At 49.3% G+C, this 26166-nt stretch overlaps 1 protein-coding gene and 1 pseudogene across 1 annotated transcript; both read right to left on the reverse strand.

Moving 5' to 3' along the window:
- LOC108802386 overlaps nt 1-19706 on the reverse strand; it is a 33359-nt pseudogene extending 13653 nt beyond the window's left edge.
- Nucleotides 19707-20126: 420 nt separating this feature from the next.
- On the reverse strand, nt 20127-24850 carry LOC108802387 (gastrula zinc finger protein XlCGF53.1-like). The gene is made up of 2 exons (XM_018574249.1): nt 24755-24850; nt 20127-20312 (listed from the first exon to the last, which is right to left on the reverse strand). Exons 1-2 carry the CDS (start codon nt 24848-24850, stop codon nt 20127-20129), a joined length of 282 nt encoding a protein of 93 aa, XP_018429751.1.
- Between the last annotated feature and the right edge of the window lie 1316 nt (nt 24851-26166).

Here is a 26166-nt window from a genome sequence, read left to right on the forward strand (position 1 = left end):
GAGGGGCGGGGGATGGAAGCCAGTGGAGGGATTGGCAGAGAGGGGCGGCAGACATTGAATGGTTGGTAAGGAAGGATGAGTCTGGCAGCAGCATTCATGACAGACTGAAGGTGGGAGGAGCCTGTTTGGTGGTAGGCCCATGAGGAGGGAGTTACAGTGGTCGAGGAGAGATTACAAGGCAGAGAATTAGAAGCTTTGCGGGTTTGTTAACAATGGGTGAATTTTAGAAATGTTTCGGAAGTTGAGCCGGCAAGATTTGGATGGTGATTGGATGTGGGGATGAAAGGAGAACTCATCCTGGCTTGATGGGGGGTTGATTGTAGTTCTGTTGATTGTGATGGGGGAAGTCGGGGGAGGGGACACGGAGAGGAGGAAATATTATAAGCTCAGTGTTGGAGAGATTGAGTTGGAGGAAGAGGTGTGACATCCATGATGATATGTCAGTATGTAGAGTAGATATGAATGAGGGGGAGAGAGGGGGTGAGCTGAGGAGCAGAGAGATAGATTTGGGTGTCATCAGCATAGAGATGTTATTGGAAGTCATAGGGGGCTATCAACTGACCCAGGGAGGAGGTGTAGATGGAGAATAGAAGGGGCCCAAGGACAGACCCCGTGGGATTGTGGCCCCGATCAACCATGTTTTAAAAAAAAAACTAATTATAATCAAATAGAGGTATGTGGTGACTGTCATGTACATGTCTCTCTGGGGCGGCTTTGCTGGTTCTTTCTGCTTTGTCTTTCAGGTTACAAGCTGCCTGCTGTTGCTAGGAAGATTTACCTCAGTTGCTGGGCAGACCTTCAGTCAGCTGAGCACAGGATTGGTGACAGACTTTTGGCGGGAAAACAGCTGACCAATGAGTGTAACTTTTCACCTCTAAAGTCACTGTTATCAGTGGGCGGGGTCAGCAGTTACCTCAGGACTGCCAGCTGGACTCACCTCTGGATTATCTTCAGTCTCCCTTTAGGATCTTTTCACCTGCTCACAGCCCGGAATGGATCATTGACTTCAGCGTGATTTCAGAGGGCGGATTCTCCTGGATAGGTGGACCGGCTCAGACATTTGTAACTATTCCTGACTACAGCTGCCTCTTCCATTCCATCTGTGGCCCCTGCGCCTCTCATTCCTGATGTGTCAGCCTCACCCTGTGTACAGCATTGGGGCCTATACCTGAGGTCAGCCCGGAAACTCTTCATTTACCTGCAGGCGGTCTGGGATTTGTAGCGGGACTTGTAGGAGCAGCATTAGGACTGTCATCTGTGACTAGGGAGGATCTGAGCATTGCAGTTCTGTGTGGTCAATATTTTTGTCTGCGAGGTCATCACTAATCACCCACTAGAGCCCCAGAGATCGATCTGCCTCCTCCCTGCAAAAAGGTAAGCAGGAGAGGGGGCTCTGTATTTTATTTTATGTGCGGGGAGGAGGTTGTATTATTATTTTATATGTGGGGGGGGGATGTATTATTTTAGTGTATGGGAGAGGGTATTATTTTATATGTGGGGGGGGGCGTATTTTTTTATGTGCATTATATCATATGTACAAGGGTAGTATTTTTTTATGTGGCCCTGTTGGGCCCCATTCACACCTGTAGGTTCAGGTGCAATTAGGGATTCCTGCGTCAGGAACTTGCATTCTCCTGCAGCAGGAATGCCTAATCTGGTGTTTACAAGCGGCAGATTTCACCCATTCAAGTTAATGATCAGGTGACAGCAGCTGCATGTAAACGCCTGCACGCCGCATGTAATGTTATGTGATATGATTACATTCGGTTATGAATTAATCACTGTTCCTGGACACATCGATCATGCACCCAGGGAGAGTGTTTTCTAACCGCATGTAATCATATCACATACCATTACATGCGGTGCGCAGGCGTTTACATGGAGCTGCTGTCACCTGATCATTAACTTGAATGGGTGAAATCTGCCGCTTGTAAACACCAGATTAGGCATTCCTGCTGCAGGAGAATGCAAGTTCCTGACGCAGGAATCCCTAATTACACCTAAACGTACATATATGAATGGGGCCTCCTTGTGTGTGTATTGGGGTCAGTAGTACCAAACCGGATATAGCTAACTTTAATTTTGAAGTATGAAATTTGGTAAGCGGCCCCCATGGGAGAAATACATTTGTCGAGTGGCCCTCGAGTGAATTGAGTTTGAGACCCCTGCTGTAGTGTAATGGTTGGAATGGCCTGTTTGGTACATACGAGGTGCTGAGTTTAGGACATTGTTATTTATGATCTGGTTTTCATCGTCTAATGCAACATTTCGAATCCCTTTGGGCTGCTGTGACACATTATTGCCGCGCGCCGCGGAATGATTTCCTGGGTGTTACTAATGATTCCACCGACTTATATTTGATGCTTCTACATAACAGGTCTGATGATGATGTCATTTGGTCATTTCTGAGTTGTTGGCATTTGCACAATATGGCGAAAATTGGGCGAAATATGAACCAATAGGTTGGCACTTCCCAACTCGGGCCTTAAATTCCCTTATCTGCAGGATGGCCCTGCCGGGGAGTCACATGGGGATCTGCTGGGGTGGCATCAATCATGTCATCCCAGGGATGGCAAGTGATGTGCAGAGGTTGGTTCTGATGATTGTATTGATTACTTTATTACTAATACTATTGTTCCTTTAGAGCTCTTCCTTGTTGTCGTGGTGGTTGCACTTTGAGCAAGCAGTTTGGCAGGAGGAGGATTCTATTGCTGACTGGGGTCTTTTGACTCTTGTTGGGCCTGCGTTCCGGTACTGTGGGAGGGGGCTGGTGGCTGCGGTGCCATTGACTTCAATGCACCGGCACACCCCCTCCAACCCCTGAAAGCAGGGAGGCAGCTAGCTTGCGTTTCAGAGGCTGAACACTCTGGAATGCAGACTTTGTGGTGTGAACCGGCCCTCTCTCTTGGCTGTCTATTCTCGCTCTCCTCGTGCTCTTTCTTCTCGCTCCCTCCCGTCTCTTCTCTCTCTGCTGTCTATTCTCTCTCTCTGCTGTCTCTTCTCTCTCTGCTGTCTCTTCTCTATCTGCGGTCTCTTCTCTTTCTCTCTGCTGTCTCTTCTGGCTGTCTTTGCTTACTCCCACTCCAGCAGCTTCCCGGGTCTCCTCTCAGGTGCGGTGTCCTGTCCTCCCGCGGTCATTGTGTGGCCGTATGTGCAGACTGGCAGAGGTGTCCCACCCCTTCCCGTCTGCAGCGTCTGACACATTCAGCCGCATGAGCAACGCGGGAGGGAGCTCAGATAAGTGAGCCAATCGACCCCTTGCCCGGTATCGGGACATCGCTAGTGCGAAGTGACGGGCTGCTAACAAACGGCAGCTTTGTTTTGCGTCACCCACAAGTTCACACTCCTGAAGGTTCCCGCTAAAGCTATAGTATTTACTCCAAAAATGGCTTTACCGTCCATCTTCCCGCGTTCCATTTCCAAGGTGAAGATTTCCTCGCTTCAATTTTATATAAATGCGTCTAGAGCCCCCGATTCCTAGATACCGGAACTCCACCTCTGTTCACTCAATTCGGGATTGGTCTGCAGAAATGTGTTAAAGGATGAGGTCAGAAGCACTGATGGCTCAGCCCACTGCCCGTTATGATACCTTTAGGCCCTGGTGGGTCACGTGGGCGTTGTTCCTGGACTCGGAGCATCATAGAGCCCTGACATGAGACCTTCTTCTCTCCCCCTTCTATTGTGTTAACCTCATATATACTCAAGTGGGAACCTTGTGGTTCTCTTAAGCGTTGGGAGGACATCTAACTCCTCCCCTCTCTCTCTCACTACCCTACTCGTTGGGTGGACACCTAACTCCTCCCCTCTCTCACTACCTTACTCGTTGGGTGGACACCTAACTCCTCCCCTCTCTCTCTCACTACCCTATTAGTTGGGTGGACACCTAACTCCTCCCCTCTCTCTCTCACTACCCTACTAGTTGGGTGGAAACCTAACTCCTCCCCTCTCTCTCTCACTACCCTACTAGTTGGGTGGACACCTAACTCCTCCCCTCTCTCTCACTACCCTACTAGTTGGGTGGACACCTAACTCCTCCCCTCTCTCACTACCCTACTTGTTGGGTGGACACCTAACTCCTCCCTTCTCTCTACCCTACTCGTTGGGTGGACACCTAACTCCTCCCCTCTGTCTCTCACTACTCGTTGGGTGGACACCTAACTCCTCCCTTCCGTCTCTCACTACTCGTTTGGTGGACACCTAACTCCTCCCCTCTCTCTCTCACTACCCTACTCGTTGGGTGGACACCTAACTCCTCCCCTCTCTCTCACTACCCTACTCGTTGGGTGGACACCTAACTCCTCCCCTCTCTCGCTACCTTACTTGTTGGGTGGACACCTAACTCCTCCCCCCTCTCTACCCTACTCGCTGGGTGGACGCCTAACTCCTCCCCTCTCTTTCTCACTACCCTACGTGTTGGGTGGACACCTAACTCCTCCCCTCTCTCTACCCTACTCGTTGGGTGGACACCTAACTCCTCCCCTCTCTCTCTCTCTCTCTCACTACTCGTTGGGTGGACACCTAACTCCTCCCATCTCTCACTCCCCTACTTGTTGGGTGGACACCTAACTCCTCCACCCTCTCTCTCACTACCCTACTTGTTTTTCTTTATCTAGTGCTGTTATAACGTGCTCGGCCCCCCTTTTTGAGGCCCTCATACAGCACCTTCCACACTCTTCGCCCTACATTGTGATTACCCCGTGCGGTTTATGTAACAGGCCTTGGGGTGCACAGACCTGGTGGATTGCCCCATGGTATCCCAACGGTTTATTCTGTAGTACTACTTTGCTTCTTGGGGGCTGATTGTTCTTATTGCATTACGTTTGGATCATGATCATTTCTCTGGGGGAGGGATTTGGAAAAGCTGTATTACCTAATGCTTCTTTTTATGTTACCTATTTCCTTGATTTGCGTGCCTCTTATATTGAATAAAGTTATATTCGGTAAAAAAAAAATTTTCACACTGCTGACCCCAAAAAGAATAAAACTAAAAGACCCATCAAAATAAAATACTGAAACCCCTAAACTCCAAACCTAATACAATAAATCCCAAAACCTTTTTTAGCTAATTTTTTTAGGGACTTTTGGGTGTAGTCACAGTGACTGTAATGGATGGTACGCAGTCACAGCGCATGCATGTGGCCTCCCAAAATCCTCCTCACCTCTCCGGTCAGGTCTGTGATTTATTAAAGGAGAACTATGAGGTGAGTGATTTTCACTCACCTCAGAGTTCTAGCCGACCTGTGACAATGAGACTGTCACAGGTCGGCTCAGTAGATCAGGAGGTGAGCGAACACATACCGTCGCTCGCTCACTTCTCGATCCTGTCACAGCGCTCTGACGTGACAGGGGAGGGTCTGGATTCCCCCCTCCCCGCTCCGATCCTCCAGCGCTGACTGGCGGAACGGACGGAGGAGGGGGCAGGTACAGCTAGCTCTGCCTCTAGATAGGCGGAGCCAGCTGTCACTCACGCAGCTGGGCGGATCCAGACATCGATGTCGGGATCCGCTCCGGCTGCGGCGTCTCAGTATACCGCGAGCTGTAGCTCCCTATATACTGAGCTTAGGGTGACGGGAGGACGCTAGTTTGTGTCCTCCCGTGACCCTGAGGAGAACTATGGGGAAAAGCCCTAACCCCGTAGTTCTCCTTTAATAGAGATAAGAGTGATGTCATGTGACCTCCCAGAATCCTCCTCACCTCTCCGGTCAGCAGGTAGATGATCTCCAGGGTGAGGCTTAGTATCCTCTCGGTCATGTGACTCCGGTCCTCCTCCATCTTCACTGATGTGGTCATGTGATCTCTGTGGACAGATAGTGGATAATTATCTTGACTGTACTGGTTGTATAATATTAGGAAGGGGATATAAGGGGGTAATAGGCGGGCTGCCCCCAGTGGGAATTGCCCCATGTAGATGGGGTCACTCAGTGTTTGTTGGGTTTCTTGCCCCCCCCAAACCTGTTATATTTCCTCCTCTGTCCTGGGAGGAGGAAGATGGAGTCACCACTGCGACACACTAAGCTAAGTCCTCATTCACACCATAGTGTATCGGGAACTTGCGTCAGGTATGCGCTCTTGAAAATGAGCACCAAGCGTGGAACGCGCTTGCGGTGCCAGTACTACATAATGGCACCCCAAACACAGCTGAGCAAACTCTCGCGCAAGTGGGCGGGTCAAGCGGGCCACGGCTCTGGATGTTAATAGCCGCTGTATAGCGTCATGTTGCCGAGGCAACCAGCACCGCCTCGTTCCCGATGCGCTCGCAGCCCCCGACACTTGATACCGCTCTACACTCGGTCTTACGATCTCTAACCCAAACGATGTATTTTGCTACCGGGTCAGTCACACTTATATGTGCTGTTGGGAGTCACTGAACGGCAGGTGTGACGTCATAGCGACGCCCCTAGGTGGATGGGCGTGGTTTCACAGCACTCAGTTGATTGGCATGTCTAGGTATATATTGTTGTATGTCTTTCACTTCAGTGTTATCTCTAAGCCTGATGAAGGGGACCCTGCGACGCCCCGAAAGCGCTTGCCAATGAGATACAGCTTATGGTGTGCTGGTGACATTCTTCTATCGGTAAAGTGAAAGTGCGACACATCTACAAAATGAAGAAAGTATTCCGACCCCATAATTGGGTTCTGACCCGGAAGAGGGTAATATATACGTATCCACACTACATATGTGAGTAGCAGCATCTGCTGGAGTCACATCCCAATGACTATGGAGGACAAGGACAGACATGCCGAGTATAAGCATAAAAATAATATATTATTACCTTCTCTGCAGCAAGTTCCAGCAATGTTTCCTTCATATGGTCACCTAATTCACCTCTCACCCCGGAACTTGTCTGCATGTGACATCAGTTCCTGTCTGTTCACCATAGAGACTTCCTGTCTTTGTGTAGGTGAGGTCACCACCTTGTGGAGCTCAGAGGAACTGCAGCCTCGAGAAACGTCTCGTAGAGTGAACACGTCGTTGTCATTGTTGCCGAGTGTCCCGGATGGTCATCAGTCAAGCCTAGACTAGGGTTGCCACCTGTTCAGGATTCACCCGGACAGTTCGGGTTTTGAATGTTGTGTCCGGGTTTCATGGCAGCAGAAACCCAGACACAAGATGTCAGGCAGACAGGGGCAACCAAAAATTAAAATAGGGGCTGCTGGCCCCACACTAAAAATAGTCTCAACTGTGATATTTACATATGGATAAGCCGGGAATCATTCTCCCAAGAAAAAATGTCAGCGCGTCGCTAGAGTGTTCGGGTTTCACTTGAAGAAAAGGTGGCAACCCTAGCCTAGACCCAGCTAGTCCACTCAGCTACCAAGGCCGGGCTTTGGCAATGGGCAGACATGTGACCCCCTTCCATACTTATAACACCCCACAAAGCCCTGAGAATGAGGGAGATGATCTGAGAGAAGTCCCCATGGGGTTCTTTTAGGTTTCTAACACATCCTCGGTAATCTATGAGCATGGGGAGTGTGATATCATTCCAGCAATAGATCATTTCACCATTCTGATTTGTGTCCTGGTCATATTTGCCCCTTAATGGTCTTTTCCTGTACCGAGGAGCTTGTGACTTGAGAATATAGGAGTGGGATGATGTCACAGATATTCTCTTCATTTACTTATATTGGAGATATTTGATTCATTCCGTAGTCACCAGAGGAGACAGAAGTCCACAATGTGAATAGAAGGCTTGGACCTGGACATAGAGGTCCATGGAAGGACCTGAGACCCGGCCACTAGTGACCCCCTGACAGGTCATCCAGGCTTGTGTGCAGATCAGGATGGACATCTTCAGACGTGTCACCTACAACCCCAGCAGAGGAGGAGAGATCTATACACAATGGACTCCACGTGGTCTGAGAAACGTTTGTCCTTTCCTTAGATCAGAGGGATTATGTTTCATCTCTAATAACATCCAAAATATCAGTCACAGGGAGATGATAGGACACATTATGGGCCACATGCAGATGCCAAATTGTATGTTTCGGGGGAACGCAATCACCTAGAGACCAACAGAACCGTTATATGGGGCCGACATTAGGATGATGCGCTGCTGTCAGAATTCCTGCCCCAACCCAGCCATTAGAACCAGGAGGTCCATATAACCTACAGCCCCCTTAAGGAGCCCAGAACCCGTCACAGCAGGTGAAGATACCACCTCTAAAAGTGTTGGGCCCAGGGGTGAGTCCGTCCCACGTCAATACCTCTATAAATTGAGCAGCATGAAAAATGAACTGTTAAGTCATTTGGGGCTTCTCGTGTTAAAGTTCTGCCTGGTGGAATGCCTATATATGACCGGCATTAGGATGATGCGCTGCTGTCAGATTTTCTAACCCAACCATTAGAACCAGGAGGTCCATATAACCTATAGTCCCTTAAGTAGGCCAGAACCCGTCACAGCAGGTGAAGTTACCACCTCCAAAGGTGTTGTGCCCAGGGGTGAGTCCATCCCACGTCCATACTTCATGATGGGCCTGGCCACACACCCCTCAGCCTGGGGATTGGTTAGTTTTGCTTTATTTAATTTATTTTTATGATAGTTCGGTCTAGCTCTGTCTGCACAAGTCTGTATCCTGCCATCGTATATCTCGTACTTGTATCTTGTCCCCTGGTCTGTATTGTATCTTGTCCCCTGGTCTGTCTTGTATCTTGTCCCCTGGTCTGTCTTGTATCTTGTCCCCTGGTCTGTCTTGTATCTTGTCCCCTGGTCTGTCTTGTATCTTGTCCCCTGGTCTGTCTTGTATCTTGTCCCCTGGTCTGTCTTGTATCTTGTCCCCTGGTCTGTCTTGTATCTTGTCCCCTGGTCTGTCTTGTATCTTGTCCCCTGGTCTGTCTTGTATCTTGTCCCCTGGTCTGTCTTGTATCTTGTCCCCTGGTCTGTCTTGTATCTTGTCCCCTGGTCTGTCTTGTATCTTGTCCCCTGGTCTGTCTTGTATCTTGTCCCCTGGTCTGTCTTGTATCTTGTCCCCTGGTCTGTCTTGTATCTTGTCCCCTGGTCTGTCTTGTATCTTGTAGGTGGACACCTAACTCCTCCCCTCTCTCTCTCTCTCTCTCTCACTACTCGTTGGGTGGACACCTAACTCCTCCCATCTCTCACTCCCCTACTTGTTGGGTGGACACCTAACTCCTCCACCCTCTCTCTCACTACCCTACTTGTTTTTCTTTATCTAGTGCTGTTATAACGTGCTCGGCCCCCCTTTTTGAGGCCCTCATACAGCACCTTCCACACTCTTCGCCCTACATTGTGATTACCCCGTGCGGTTTATGTAACAGGCCTTGGGGTGCACAGACCTGGTGGATTGCCCCATGGTATCCCAACGGTTTATTCTGTAGTACTACTTTGCTTCTTGGGGGCTGATTGTTCTTATTGCATTACGTTTGGATCATGATCATTTCTCTGGGGGAGGGATTTGGAAAAGCTGTATTACCTAATGCTTCTTTTTATGTTACCTATTTCCTTGATTTGCGTGCCTCTTATATTGAATAAAGTTATATTCGGTAAAAAAAAAATTTTCACACTGCTGACCCCAAAAAGAATAAAACTAAAAGACCCATCAAAATAAAATACTGAAACCCCTAAACTCCAAACCTAATACAATAAATCCCAAAACCTTTTTTAGCTAATTTTTTTAGGGACTTTTGGGTGTAGTCACAGTGACTGTAATGGATGGTACGCAGTCACAGCGCATGCATGTGGCCTCCCAAAATCCTCCTCACCTCTCCGGTCAGGTCTGTGATTTATTAAAGGAGAACTATGAGGTGAGTGATTTTCACTCACCTCAGAGTTCTAGCCGACCTGTGACAATGAGACTGTCACAGGTCGGCTCAGTAGATCAGGAGGTGAGCGAACACATACCGTCGCTCGCTCACTTCTCGATCCTGTCACAGCGCTCTGACGTGACAGGGGAGGGTCTGGATTCCCCCCTCCCCGCTCCGATCCTCCAGCGCTGACTGGCGGAACGGACGGAGGAGGGGGCAGGTACAGCTAGCTCTGCCTCTAGATAGGCGGAGCCAGCTGTCACTCACGCAGCTGGGCGGATCCAGACATCGATGTCGGGATCCGCTCCGGCTGCGGCGTCTCAGTATACCGCGAGCTGTAGCTCCCTATATACTGAGCTTAGGGTGACGGGAGGACGCTAGTTTGTGTCCTCCCGTGACCCTGAGGAGAACTATGGGGAAAAGCCCTAACCCCGTAGTTCTCCTTTAATAGAGATAAGAGTGATGTCATGTGACCTCCCAGAATCCTCCTCACCTCTCCGGTCAGCAGGTAGATGATCTCCAGGGTGAGGCTTAGTATCCTCTCAGTCATGTGACTCCGGTCCTCCTCCATCTTCACTGATGTGGTCATGTGATCTCTGTGGACAGATAGTGGATAATTATCTTGACTGTACTGGTTGTATAATATTAGGAAGGGGATATAAGGGGGTAATAGGCGGGCTGCCCCCAGTGGGAATTGCCCCATGTAGATGGGGTCACTCAGTGTTTGTTGGGTTTCTTGCCCCCCCCAAACCTGTTATATTTCCTCCTCTGTCCTGGGAGGAGGAAGATGGAGTCACCACTGCGACACACTAAGCTAAGTCCTCATTCACACCATAGTGTATCGGGAACTTGCGTCAGGTATGCGCTCTTGAAAATGAGCACCAAGCGTGGAACGCGCTTGCGGTGCCAGTACTACATAATGGCACCCCAAACACAGCTGAGCAAACTCTCGCGCAAGTGGGCGGGTCAAGCGGGCCACGGCTCTGGATGTTAATAGCCGCTGTATAGCGTCATGTTGCCGAGGCAACCAGCACCGCCTCGTTCCCGATGCGCTCGCAGCCCCCGACACTTGATACCGCTCTACACTCGGTCTTACGATCTCTAACCCAAACGATGTATTTTGCTACCGGGTCAGTCACACTTATATGTGCTGTTGGGAGTCACTGAACGGCAGGTGTGACGTCATAGCGACGCCCCTAGGTGGATGGGCGTGGTTTCACAGCACTCAGTTGATTGGCATGTCTAGGTATATATTGTTGTATGTCTTTCACTTCAGTGTTATCTCTAAGCCTGATGAAGGGGACCCTGCGACGCCCCGAAAGCGCTTGCCAATGAGATACAGCTTATGGTGTGCTGGTGACATTCTTCTATCGGTAAAGTGAAAGTGCGACACATCTACAAAATGAAGAAAGTATTCCGACCCCATAATTGGGTTCTGACCCGGAAGAGGGTAATATATACGTATCCACACTACATATGTGAGTAGCAGCATCTGCTGGAGTCACATCCCAATGACTATGGAGGACAAGGACAGACATGCCGAGTATAAGCATAAAAATAATATATTATTACCTTCTCTGCAGCAAGTTCCAGCAATGTTTCCTTCATATGGTCACCTAATTCACCTCTCACCCCGGAACTTGTCTGCATGTGACATCAGTTCCTGTCTGTTCACCATAGAGACTTCCTGTCTTTGTGTAGGTGAGGTCACCACCTTGTGGAGCTCAGAGGAACTGCAGCCTCGAGAAACGTCTCGTAGAGTGAACACGTCGTTGTCATTGTTGCCGAGTGTCCCGGATGGTCATCAGTCAAGCCTAGACTAGGGTTGCCACCTGTTCAGGATTCACCCGGACAGTTCGGGTTTTGAATGTTGTGTCCGGGTTTCATGGCAGCAGAAACCCAGACACAAGATGTCAGGCAGACAGGGGCAACCAAAAATTAAAATAGGGGCTGCTGGCCCCACACTAAAAATAGTCTCAACTGTGATATTTACATATGGATAAGCCGGGAATCATTCTCCCAAGAAAAAATGTCAGCGCGTCGCTAGAGTGTTCGGGTTTCACTTGAAGAAAAGGTGGCAACCCTAGCCTAGACCCAGCTAGTCCACTCAGCTACCAAGGCCGGGCTTTGGCAATGGGCAGACATGTGACCCCCTTCCATACTTATAACACCCCACAAAGCCCTGAGAATGAGGGAGATGATCTGAGAGAAGTCCCCATGGGGTTCTTTTAGGTTTCTAACACATCCTCGGTAATCTATGAGCATGGGGAGTGTGATATCATTCCAGCAATAGATCATTTCACCATTCTGATTTGTGTCCTGGTCATATTTGCCCCTTAATGGTCTTTTCCTGTACCGAGGAGCTTGTGACTTGAGAATATAGGAGTGGGATGATGTCACAGATATTCTCTTCATTTACTTATATTGGAGATATTTGATTCATTCCGTAGTCACCAGAGGAGACAGAAGTCCACAATGTGAATAGAAGGCTTGGACCTGGACATAGAGGTCCATGGAAGGACCTGAGACCCGGCCACTAGTGACCCCCTGACAGGTCATCCAGGCTTGTGTGCAGATCAGGATGGACATCTTCAGACGTGTCACCTACAACCCCAGCAGAGGAGGAGAGATCTATACACAATGGACTCCACGTGGTCTGAGAAACGTTTGTCCTTTCCTTAGATCAGAGGGATTATGTTTCATCTCTAATAACATCCAAAATATCAGTCACAGGGAGATGATAGGACACATTATGGGCCACATGCAGATGCCAAATTGTATGTTTCGGGGGAACGCAATCACCTAGAGACCAACAGAACCGTTATATGGGGCCGACATTAGGATGATGCGCTGCTGTCAGAATTCCTGCCCCAACCCAGCCATTAGAACCAGGAGGTCCATATAACCTACAGCCCCCTTAAGGAGCCCAGAACCCGTCACAGCAGGTGAAGATACCACCTCTAAAAGTGTTGGGCCCAGGGGTGAGTCCGTCCCACGTCAATACCTCTATAAATTGAGCAGCATGAAAAATGAACTGTTAAGTCATTTGGGGCTTCTCGTGTTAAAGTTCTGCCTGGTGGAATGGCATAATAAGCGTCAGATGATGATGACAACAATACATTCCTATACTCACCAGCGCCACCTAGGGATTCTAGTGCCGTGCCGGGTGGAACTTTTATACATGAAGCCTTTGGTGGCAGTGTGTGTACTAGGAAAGGAAATGGCCATGTGTGTGTGTGGTTGCCAAGTAGTCCGGTTACCTGGCAGACTGCAGGTGGGGGCAAAGTCATGCGCCTATTGCATACTGTATATGGGTGTATGTGGTCAATGAGGAAAGTGATCACATAAGAACTTTAGCTCACAGGATTGCTTGAGGTATTGTAGGAGTGTGAGGCAATCAATCATTTGGTTTTTGCACAGCCCTTAAGCTGGCCATACACCTTACAATTATCTGCAGATTTCCTGTGGTCAGATAGAAAAAGTGCAACAGATTCCTCCGTCTACTCTAAACTGTGTGGATGGAGGGATCTCCCATTGGGCCAAGCTTCAGTATCTTGCTAGTCGGCCCCGCTGGCTGTCAAAACACATGAACAATGCCTGCATTCAGACTGTTCAGGTATTTTGGGAGCCAGCGGGGCCGACTTACAAGATACTGAAGCTTGGCCCAGGTGGAGATTACGCCATCCACACAGTGTAGCGTAGATGGAGGAATCTGTTCCACCTTTTCCATCTGACCATAGAAAGCCTGCAGATAAATTGTAAGGTGCATGGGCACCTTTAGAGTGCATCAGACTGTGTGCAGGATTTGTTCTGTGTGTGTCAGGCCGGCTTACTTTGGGTGTTCTCTAGAATAGAAACCTGAGGTCCCGGAGTAAGGGGAACCAAGACAGACCTGGGAAGATACATTGCAGTGACACCAGAAACATGGCGGGGTCAGCTGAAGAAGATGCCAGACTCAAGTTTATAGACCATTAGCTACATGGGATCATCTGAAAACCCAGAGGCTCAGAAGGCAAAATAACTAATGATTCAGCGGGGTCAACAGTGTCCCAGTTGTAGACGTTGGGGCGCACCTTCGTACAAGAGGCTGACCAGAGGGGTTTGCTGGCTCCCGGCTTCGATCCCTATGTCCTAGGTGAGAGGTAGGTTCAGAATGTGTATGAGCAACTACTGCTGAAGTCGATGAAGGAGAAGGGTGAGGTTCCTCCGACCTTTCCATACATCTCCAGCATTGAGGCAAAAGACCTCTCCGGCTAATGACAGTGTCAACATCAGTTCTGAGGAGACAACATCCCTCAAATGGTAAGTGAGTCAGATATTATAGCGGCCCAAGCATGTAGACAGAGAGTCCTACGTGTTTCTACAGATATCCGTCCCATGTGATACACAAGTACAGATTCCTGTAACAAGTCCTCACTCCTAAAGACTCAAGACATTTGTTATAACTGCTCTATGAGACGGGTGGCCTCCTCCAGTGGCGGACTTATCCTCCTTAAGGGAATCTTTCCATTCTGCACGGTCTGATAGATCAAAGTCACCGCCAGCCAGGGACAGAGGATCATACCGGGTCATTCAGACTGGGACCTGTCCAAAGGAGCTGAAGTGGACTTCGTTGAGAAGATTCCTATGATGATAAGTTTTCCAGGATCAGGATTACGGAGATCTTATCCTTCTGGAGATACCAGATAGATGACCCTTAGAAGGCTCCACAATGTCTAAGCATAGGGGAGTTGCTTTGAGGAAAGGCCTGGGTTGCTTCGGGGCGTCCTGCAAGGCTCTGGTTACTTTTTTGACTGCTCCTAATGTGTCACAGGTGCCTTTCCTTTGCCACCTTATGGAGCGTCTTGCTCATCCTCATCAGGGTGTTGTGTTCCTGTGCGGGGATTCTAATACAGCGCTTCACCATAGTCTGGACAGGTCCTCTGCATCATCTCCAACACCTCGGACTCTCCTACTTTTCAACAACTGTTGGAGATGAATGGTCTTGTTGACGCTTGGGAGGCAATTGCGTGTATATACCTAGTACTCAGCGCCCGACAATACCCTCTCCAGAACCGACTACATCTTCACCCCTCACACTTTCCTTCCTGCTGTGGCTGATGCTAGGGTTCCCTGGTCGGATCACAACCTGGTGCCCTTTATGGAGAACTACGAGGTGAGTAAAAAATCACTCAGCCTCATAGTTCCAGCCGACGTGTGACAATGAAACTGTCGCACGTCGGCCCAATAGATCGGGAAGTGAGCGAACACATACCGTCGCTCGCTCACTTCCCAATCATGTCCCTGCAGAGAGCGGTGACTGTCAGTCACGGCTCCCTGCAGGGATTTCCCCCACTCCCCTGTCCGATCCTCTATCGCTGGCTGGAGGAACGGATGAGGGAGGGGGCGGGTACAGCTGGATCTGCCTCTAGATAGGCCGAGCCAGATGTCACTCACGCAGTTGGATGGATCTCGACAGTAATGTCGGGATCCGTCCCTTCTGCGGCGGTCTCAGTATATAGGGAGCTGTAGCTCGCGGTATACTGAGCTTAGGGTGACGGGAGGATGCTAGTTTGTGTCTTCCCGTTACCCTAAGGGGAACTATGGGGAAAAAAACTGACCCCAAACTTTTAAAGTAGTACCTCAGGGCCGGCTTATACAAATTATTATTACATAGTATTTATATATAGCGCCAACAGTTTGCGCAGCACTTTACAATATAAGGAAGACATCACAATTCAAGACAAGATGGTAAGGAGGGCCCCGCCCCTGAGAGCTTACAATCTAAAAGGGAGGGGGAAATGATACATGAGGAGGGAGCTGTGTGGGGATGAATTGTGTGAGAACGTGATGGTTGAGCGGTTAGGTTGAGGTGGGATCGGCTTCCCTGAAGAGATGAGTCTTTAGGGAACGCCTAAAGACAGTCAAGGTGGGAGATAGACGGACAGGTTGGGAGGGGGCTGGAGTTGAAATGGGAACTTCTCAAGCTTTTAAGCGGACCTCTACCCCTCTCTTAGGGCTGAGCTGGATAAGATTAGAGCTGAGCTTAGTCTATGACTGACCAACGTTGCGCAACGTCATCTGCGCTGGTCCAAACAAACATTTTATGCTTTAAGTAATACGCCTGATTTCATGCTGGCCTGCCGCCTCTGTAGTGTTGCCCAAACCCCGTACTGATCCACAGTGGTGCATTTAGGTTTTGTGCTGCCCTAGGCAAGACTACACTCGGGCACCTCCCATCAAAATTTACCCCTTCCTGTTTAAGACATTTGGCATAATCTGTCAGCCGCTAGATACAGCGCACACGCCGTATCCAGCTTCTGTCAAGTTGCGTTAGTAGCATAGCAGGGAAGCCGGGGCTCAGGTGGGCTGTAAATTATCTCTTGTGGGCTGACCCTGCAGAGCCCACCATAAACCGGCAGAGCCCACCCGAGACCCCACCATAGATCCTGCAGACACCGCCACAGATCCTGCGCAGCCCACCACAGACCCTGCACAATCCACCCGAGACCCTGCAGAGCCCACCAATAACCACGCAGGGCCCGCAACAGATCCCACATAGTCCACCACAGACCCCACATATCCCATTACAGACCCTGCATAGCCCACCACAGACCCCACAGGGCATAGTATAGATTCTGCACAGCCAACCTGAGACCTTGCAGACCCCACATAGCACACCACAGACCCCACATATCCCATCACATACCCTGCATAGCCCACCACAGACCCCACAGGGCATAGTATAGATTCTGCACAGCCAACCTGAGACCTTGCAGACCCCACATAGCACACCACAGACCCCACATATCCCATCACATACCCTGCATAGCCCACCACAGGGCATAGTATAGATTCAGCACAGCCAACCTGAGACCTTGCAGACCTCACATATCCCATCACAGACCCCACATATCCCATCACATACCCTGCATAGCCCACCACAGACCCTGCATAGCCCACCACAGACCCTGCATAGCCCACCACAGACCCTGCATAGCCCACCACAGACCCTGCATAGCCCACCACAGACCCCACAGGGCATAGTATAGATTCTGCACATCCAACCTGAGACCTTGCAGACCCCACATATCACACCACAGACCCTACATATCCCATCACAGACCCCACATAGCACACCACAGACCCCACAGGGCATAGTATAGATCCTGCACAGCTAACCTGAGACCCTGCACACCCCACTATAGACCCTGTGCAGCCCACCTGAGTCCTTTAAGAGCCCACCACAGACCCCGCATGGCCCACGTGGGACCCCCACAAAGACCCTGGACAGCCCACCTGAGATTCTAACAATAAAGGTAAAACCTCCAGTATGAGAAGAACTTGTAGAGTCAGCAGAAGGAATAAAAGGGAAAGAAAAGAAGATTTAATGATACAAATGTGAAGAGAACTTTTATCAATCACCTTACAATGAATATCATGAGAAGAAGAATAGAAACATTTCATCTTCATTTGTTTCACAATCATAAAAATGTCTTCATATATTTGTATCTTTATCAGGGAAATGTGAAATGTTCCTTCTGAAGACGTCATATCTTCCACTTTCCTCCAGCAGGGGGCTCTCCAGAGTCCATGAAGCTGCCGGCGCAGACTGATTTTTTAAGGAAGACTTCTTCTAAGGGGCAATGCAGCCGAATGAATTTGGGAGGAGAAAGAAGCTTTTCAGGGTGCGGCCTATGAATAGGAAAAGTCTTACTGGAACGCTTCTTTTATAGAGAACCCATGTTGGTGACCTTCAGGAGATACTGCGCAGGCGGGTCCAGCACAAGGCATTCCCTGACAGTATCAACGAGACAGAACCGGGGGAGGAAAATACGCACCACCCTCTTGTTCCTCATCCTTTGAAAACGGAGGCCACCATGACTGCATCATACAGAGAGTCTAAAGGGGATGGGGCAGAGGGCTACGCTTGCATCCCTTGTGACTCGCCTCTCCAATAAGCGCCGACAGCTGACCCATAAAACAAGAAATAAAGGCCACAAACTCCTCCCACCTGAGGCATGAGGGACCCAAGATAGGGCGACAGAAGCATTAGAAGAGGGAAGTGAATCCAGCTGAAGGCTATCAGATAGACCATCAGGGGTGACCTCCTCACTGTAAATGTCAGAACATGTCCCATTACTCAAATCACCTTCGTGCTTTCTCTCTGCCATAGTGAGGGGCCCCCAGACAGATACTCACAAAACCGCACCAAGGGTCCTTGCAGTGGTCCCAGTGATCTGTGGCCCTGGCTTCGCTCTCTTCAATAGAGCCCACCCCCTCCTACAGGAGGAAGTCTTCAGGGGCTGGGTCACACCATGCCCATATGCCACTGCCCTGGACTTGTAAAGCACCCTGTGGCTAACCACAATGCATTGCATCAAGGTGGGCACCAAATGCAGGATTTAGTGCCCCGAGCAACATTACAGACTGGCCCAACAAGGTCCGGGTATGGTCCACCAAGCAATAGCCATGGGGTACTGATCTGGAATCCGGGAAGTAGCCGCTGTGGCTGGAAATAACCATAGGAATTTGAGAGAAGAACAAGGTAAAGGGACAATAAACTACACACATCTCTATCAGCAGAGAGCAGACATCTATCATCTAAGGACACAAGCAAAAAACAAGGATTTCCCGATGGGGGAGGGGTTATATGAGTGACCACAGCAGCAGCAGGTCAAATCACCTGATGGTATCTCCATAAAGTCATCTCTGGATCTGCCTTTGTCCTTTTAGTGTACCATCAAGAAAACAGATTTACCCAAGTGTGGATTATCTGCTGTTAAGTATGATGGGAGTTTCATGAAAAACTTTTCCCGCACTTGAGTCAGGAATATGGCTTCTCGTCTGTGTGTAATCTCTTATGTGTGTTAAGAGTGGTCCATGCTGTAAAAGATTTATTGCATTTAGAGCAGGAATATGGTTTCTCTCCTGTGTGCACTCTCTGATGTCTGGTAAGATTGGACTTACGTGGAAAACCTCTCCCGCACTCAGAGCATAAATATGGCTTCTCCCCCGTGTGTGACCTCTGATGTTGGATAAGATCATACTTTTGTGTAAAACTTCTCCCACACTCAGAGCAGGAATATGGTTTCTCCCCCGTGTGCAATCTCTGATGTATGGAAAGATGGCCCTTCTGTGAAAAACATTTTGAGCACTCAGGGCAGGGATATGGCTTCTCGCCTGTGTGTACTCTCTGATGATCATTAAGAGACCTCCTTGATGTAAAACTTTTCCCACACTCAGGGCAGGAATATGGTTTCTCCCCCGTGTGTGATCTCTGATGTTGGATAAGATCATACTTTTGTGTAAATCTTGTCCCACACTCAGAGCAAGAAAATGGTTTCCCCCCCGTGTGCAATCTCTGATGAATGGAAAGATGGCCCTTCTGTGAAAAACATTTTGCGCACTCAGGGCAGGGATATGGCTTCTCGCCTGTGTGTACTCTCTGATGATTATTAAGAGCGCTCCTTGCTGTAAAGAATTTCCCACACTCAGGGCAGGAATATGGTTTCACACCCGTGTGTGATCTCTGATGTCCGATAAGATAACACTTTCGTTCAAAACCTGTCCCGCACTCAGGGCAGGAATATGGCTTCTCCCCAATGTGAGATCTGTAATGTGCAACAAGGTCTGATTTACTAAGAAAACTTTTCCCACACTCATAACAGTACAAAGACTTGTCACCAATGTGAGAACTCAGATGAACACAAAGATCTGATTCAGAGCTAAAACTTTCCCCGCACTCAGGACAGGAAAATGTCTTCTCCCCCTGAATTCCGGCACCATCCCCCACAGGACGAGGTTGCTCAGAGTCAGAGGGATTCCATGCTCTATCCACACTGTGACGTCCACCATCCATAGCTGAGCTCACTGTCTCTTCTCCCGCACAATCTGCTGTGATGTCCTCATCTTCCATCTTACAACCTGGAGATAAAGTCAGAGGATCCTTTGAGGGTTTCTCCATGGCGTGTCCTGGAAACATAGAAACACATGATGGAGAGATATGAGAGGGTTAGATGACTTCACTCAACATTCCATCTGGATCAGGAGGTCTGAGGGAGCAGATGTTCTCTGTGGAGGTCCCAACCAGCTGGGACTCTTCCCCTCTTCGGTCAAAGGGCCTTTGGTCCTCCTCCCATATCACTTCTACATTTACACAGCCCTGTCAGAAGAGGAGGAGCCAATGGGGACTGGGAGGAGCACGCTCTTCACCCAACCACAAGCCTAGGCACTGGGTCATGTGATGTCTGATGAACAGAAGCATCAAAGTTCACACTTGTACCACAGAACAAGTGACCCCAGGCCTAGGCTTCTGGTGATGAGCAGCACTGGAGGGAGCTTGGAGGAGTATGTTCTCCTGGAAAGAGAAGTGTTTCAGTCTTTGTTACTTTTCATCCCAACAAGACTGATAAACAGAATTCCCGGCACCGCTCACCTCTCCTGTCAGCAGCTCCATCATCTTCTTGGTGACTTCTAGAATCTTCTCCATGTTGGGTCTCTCAGGTTTTATGGAGTCACATGGAGGCACTGTGATTGTCACATGATTCCCTGACTTCAGGAGATGTAAACTCTGGATGGAGAAACCAATAGGAATATCATGTTAGAATCCCAGAATCCTCCTCACCTCTCCGGTCAGGTCTGTGTTTTATTAATAGAGATAAGAGCAATGTCATGTGACCTCCCAGAATCCTCCTCACCTCTCCGGTCAGGTCTGCGTTTTATTAACAGAGATAAGAGCAATGTCATGTGACCTCCCAGAATCCTCCTCACCTATCCGGTCAGGTCTGTGTTGTATCAATAGGGAAAAGAGTGACATCATGTGACTAGTGATGGTGGAACTTAAGCAAACTAGCTACAGAGCAGGCGAGCAATTCAATTGCATACTGGGCAAGCTCGGACCACTGGTCTAGCCTCGACACTCAGTAGTCAAATGGGTAGCCCGTTGCCAAGGTGTCCACATCCACCCCTGATCCCATATAATCTTTGATCAGATGGGTCATATGCTGCCAGCAGCTGGCCTGGACGATGTATTGAGAAAAAAGGACCTGAAAGCCTCACCTAGGTGGCCATCACTGCTACTCCATTCACCACCATGAGATTCTGAGGCACATGGGCCATGGAAAGGAATCCTGACACTCTCTGGAAAAGCCATTCAGAGGTTCTGCTGAAGCACCTCATACAGATGGCGTATTTTCTGCCTTCTCCGTGATGGAAGGATGAGCTCTGGTATTTGAAGTGATGTTGATACCAAAGGGTGGCCAGCCAGTAATGGTCCCTCGCTTTGATGGCCCAAATCCTGCAGTCCTTGCATAGGCACAGCAGCATGAAAGAGTCCACCCCCACCCACACATTTCACAACAGTGGAGTTCTTGATGTCACTGAAGGCAACAGTGTCCTCTACCAGCTTTCCCCACCCAGGTACAACTCCCAGTGTTTGGGAGGGGTGAAACACACTCCTGGAAGCCTGTTCAGTGTCATTATCCCTGGTGACGGGCTCTCCAGGGATGGACTGGTAGATGCCAGGCTCCAGGGATGTGTCAGTCTCTGCGGGTTCCGGAAAGGAGGAGGAGGAGACGTGGGGCTGGACCGGTGCTGTCAAAGAAAGCAGCCAGAAGGTATTCAGCAGGCTGCCTAAGGTCACCAGAAGTGCGGGACCTCAGGCAGTCGCTCGTTTAAAAATGTAAAGGGCCAGTATCGGCCTTTAGTTCTGGGGCATTTTCACAAGTACAAGTACTCGAGCAAATGTTAAGGCCACAAAAGCAAAATAAGAAAAGTGGCCCCGTGGGATTGTGGCCCCTATCACCCATGTATTTTTTTTAAAACTAATTATATTCAATAGAGGTGTGTGGTGACTGTCATGTACCTGTCTCTCTGGGGCGGCTTTGCTGGTTCTTTCTTTCAGGTTACATGCTGCCTGCTGTTGCTAGGAAGATTTACCTCAGTTGCTGGACAGACATTCAGTCAGCTGAGCACAGGATTGGTGACAGAGTTTTGGTGGGAAAACAGCTGACCAATGAGAGTAACCTTTCCCCTCTATAGTCACTCCTGTCAGTGGGCGGGGTCAGCAGTTACCTCAGTATCTTGACAGACCTTCAGTTCAGCTGAACACAGGATTGGTGACAGAGTTTTGGCAGAAAAACATCTGACCAATGAGAGTAACCTTTCCCCTCTATAGTCACTCCTGTCAGTGGGCGGGGTCAGCAGTTACCTCAGCACTGCCAGCTGGACTCACCTCTGGATCATCTTCAGTCTCCCTTTTGGATCTTTTCACCTGCTCACAGCCCGGAATGGATCATTTACTTCAGCGTGACTTCAAAGGGCGGATTCTCCTGGTAGGTGGACCGGCTCAGACATTTGTAACTATTCCTGACTACAGCCGCCTCTTTCATGTCATCTGTGGCCCCTGCGCCTCTCATTCCTGATGTGTCAGCCTCACCCTGTGTACAGCATTGGGGCCTATACCCGAGGTCAACCATGAAAACTCCTCTTCATTTACCTGCAGGCGGTCTGCGATTTGTAGCGGGACTTTTAGGAGCAGCATTAGGACTGTCATCTGTGACTAGGAAGGATCTGAGCATTGCAGTGCTGCGTGGTGGAGATCTTTGTCTGCGTTCTCATCACTCTCCAAGGGACTGCCGAGCAGAGTATTGTGAGGCCAGACCAGAAGTGCCTGAGTGTCGCATCACCACTGGGACCGGGCTGCCACTAGGACTAGTCAGGGACCCGGGGTGTAGGACCGCAGACCTGAAGTGAAGGAACGCAGGTCGGAGGGGGAGGAGCTACCAGGGAAGGCCAAGGAAGCCAAATTCTCCATCAGACACCCACAGCGCCAGTGTTCCTGTCACAGTGAGCGGGGCGGGCAGCGGATCTCATGCTGCTATCCTGGCCTGATAGCCTGAGCGTCGGAGGAGGGGCCTCTCTCCAACTGGACCCTCACCTCATCACAAGAAAGGAGTGAGCTGAGGTCTGAGGGCCGGGAATGTATTGCTCTGGGTCATTCCCTCTCTGTGTCATTATCCTCCCTTTGTAAGGTGTAGTCTGTCAGTCAGCCTTCAGCCACCCCTTCCCTTTACCCTCATGTCTCTGGTGCTTCCCTTCCATGCTGGTACCCTGTGACTTCTTATCATTGTGTTTTCCTTTGTTGTAGCCGGTGCTGTGATGTCACGGTTTGTTCTCCTGTCCAGTATACAGACGGTCAGAGGTTGTAACAATTGTCGGGTTATGTCGTCATTCTAGGGTTGCCACCTTTTTTTCCACGCGAAACCCGAACACTCTAGCGGCGCGCTGACATTTTTCGGGGAAATGAGTCGTGGTTTATTCATTTGCAAATAACGCCACCCATTTATATGCAAATATCACAGTTGAGACTATTTTCAGTGGGAAGCCAGTAGCCCCTATCTCAATTTTGGTTGCTCCTCTCTGCGATATCTTGTGTCCGGGTTTCTGCTGCTATGAAACCTCGACACAGCATTCAAAACCCGGACTGTCCGGGTGAATCCTGGACAGGTGGCAACCCTAAGTCATTCTCTCCTTGCTTTGTCTCAACGACTTTGGATTTGCCCAGACAGTGTGATACAAGACCCTCCCTGATCTATCCCATCAGTCTGTACCCAGTCAGGCCCTTGTGCTGAATAGTTGGTGGTGGATGTAGAGGAGATTGTACAATCAGATTGTGATGTGTGTGGTGAGCGTTCGGTAAATCTGTCTCACGTTCATTGCCGGTCAGTTTCGGTACATGGAGGATGTTTTCCAGTCACAGAAGAATGTGTTTCACTATCCTCCCAGAGGATGGCAGTGTGCCCACACGTGACACGGGGTTCCAGGATTAGCTCTACGATCCCTTCTCTGGCTGAGCCTAAGAGACCTGTGTTCTTCATGCTTCTCCACGATGCTCCACAACTTCTACTCTGAGTCTATTGTGTTCAGAAATCTGCTTTGCAAGACCTTGTTTGGTGGTGAGTGTTTTCCCAAAGGCGCTGAGTTCAGCCATCTCGGCACAGTGCTGTCTGATGACCTATGTGCCCAAAACGACTGATCACTCAGCTTATAGTAACGGCTTTTCTGAGGAAAAGCCTGGGGGTGCACAGACCTGGTGGATTGCCTAATGGTATCACAACGGTTTATTCTGTAGTACTACTTTGCTTCTTGAGGGCTGATTGTTCTTATTGCATTACGTTTGGATCATGATCATTTCTCTGGGGGGGCCTTTGGAAAAGCTGTATTACCTTTTGCTTCTTTTTATGTTACCTATTTCCTTGATTTGTATGCCTCCTATATTGAATAAAGTTATATTCGATAAAAAAAAAAAAAAAGTTCACACTGCTGACCCCAAAAAGAATAAAACTAAAAAGACCCATCAAAATAAAATAGAACCCTGAAACCGCAAAAAACAATCCTAATCCAATAAATCCCAAAACCCAATTTTAGCTTTTTGGGGTTTTTTTTAGACCGGTGTAGTCACAGTGACTGTAATGGACGGTACACAGTCACACAGCAATGCAAATCACAGTATTGGAGCACTGATACCACTGAGCAGCACAGTCAGTACGGGGGAGGGGAGGGGGGTACACTGTAGTCTCTGCAGCCCACCACACTGCAATGCACTGGAATGTCGGAGTGACAATATGTAGTTCTGTATAACTCTGTGATATGACACTACTAGCACTGCACATGGAGCACAGACCGTCTCTCCATCACCAACCCCAACACACACTGAGAGGAGGATGCTGGGAGAGCCGGCTGTTATAGAGATGGGGCCGCCACATTCTCCAAGCCCCGTTACTGACCAGAATTCTACAACAGACCAGAGGTCACAGGTCATGCAAAGCATTATGGGGTTTCCCCATAAACCCAACCTCCCGGGATCCTCCTCACCCCTCGGGTCTGTGTTTTGTTAATAGAGATAAGAGTGAAGTCATGTGACCTCCCAGAATCCTCCTCACCTCTCCGGTCAGGTCTGTGTTATATGAATAGAGATAAGAGCGATGTCATGTGACCTCCCAGAATCCTCACCTCTCCGCTCAGCAGGTAGATGATCTCCAGGGTGAGGTTTAGTATCCTCTCAGTCATGTGACTCCGCTCCTCCTCCATCTTCACCGGTGTGGTCATGTGATCTCTGTGGACGGAAAGAGGAGAATTATCTGGTTGTATAATATTAGGATGGGGATATAGGGGGGTAATAGGTGGGCTGCCCCCCCAGTGGGAATTGCCCCATGTAGATGGGGGTCACTCAGTGTTTGTTGGGTTTCTTGCCCCCTACAAACCTGTTATATTTCCTCCTCCCGGCCTGATCAGACATGACACTTCCCATTTTGTCTCTGATCTATATTTCTTAGTTGTAGATCTGCAGACAAGGAACGATAAATAGAATCTTTCTCTAATTGTCTGATGGTCACCTTTGTCCTTTGGGGGGGACTAGAGGAGCTATTGTCAGCTGTGGGGACCTTTACTAATACAGCAGGGGAGGGACTTAAAGCTGAACGTGGTGTGACGGGACCGGCCCGGTTCTCAGGGACATCATCATCAGTATACTACGGCAGCGCGGACTTTGGATGAGGAATTATTTGTTATCCTCTTTTACAATTCTCAGCCCCCCAATCTACTATTATCTGACTCATCTCAGGAAAGAAAAGGCTTTTTTCTGGCAGGTTCAGCGGGGACTCGTGTGTCCTCATCACGGGGTACTCGGCCCGCTTTGTCCAGCAGAAGTCGGAGCCCCAAAATCATTCTCATTATTTCATATCAGAAAAATGTCTTCTTTTCCTGTCCTGTGACTGGAGACAGACGTGTTTGTATGAAGAACCAACAGGCCCAGTCCATACCCACCAACAGTCCCGGGTTCTGGAGGAGGAGGGGACATCGGCAATGCTGGCTGAATAGTGTCTCCTCTGTCCTGGGAGGAGGAAGATGGAGCCACCACTGCGACACACCAAACTAAGTCCTCATTCACACCATAGTGTAACGGAAACGTGCGTCACATCCACACAAAGGTTTGCACCCTTTGATGCGCTTTCTGGAAAACATGCACCAAGCGTGGAACGCACTTGCGGAGCCATTTCTACATAATGGCACCCCAAACACAGCTCAGAAAACTCTCCATTTTCCTCCACGCAGAGAAACAGAATGCATGTTGCACAATTTGCTACACTCACTAGTTTCCGACATTTGGGGATGTGTGCCAAACATGGGACACAAATGCATGTCACTGCAACACACATTCCTGCTATGCTATGGTGTGATTGGGACCTGAATCCCTGATGTGTCCTTATGAAGGAGCTCTTGCTCTCCGCTCACCATCACCAGACACACTGACACTACGGATGAACTTCCACCCTTGCTTATAGTGAGGGGGCGGGGTTATCCACCTCTTCCGCCATCATTGGCTGATGAGCAGGAACAAAGGCTGCGCAGGGCACTATGGGTGA

This window comes from Nanorana parkeri, unplaced genomic scaffold, assembly GCF_000935625.1.
Source record: "Nanorana parkeri isolate BGI_ZX_2015 unplaced genomic scaffold, ASM93562v1 scaffold2835, whole genome shotgun sequence".
NCBI lineage: Eukaryota > Metazoa > Chordata > Amphibia > Anura > Dicroglossidae > Nanorana > Nanorana parkeri.

Bases quoted from the DNA above. Each gene is read 5' to 3' on its own strand.
- LOC108802387 (XM_018574249.1), bottom strand. From the start codon at position 24,850: ATGACCACACCGGTGAAGATGGAGGAGGAGCGGAGTCACATGACTGAG. The intron at 20,313-24,754 runs GTGAGGATTCTG...TTCTCCATCCAG, and splicing joins TCTACCTGCTGAGCGGAGAG to AGTTTACATCTCCTGAAGTC.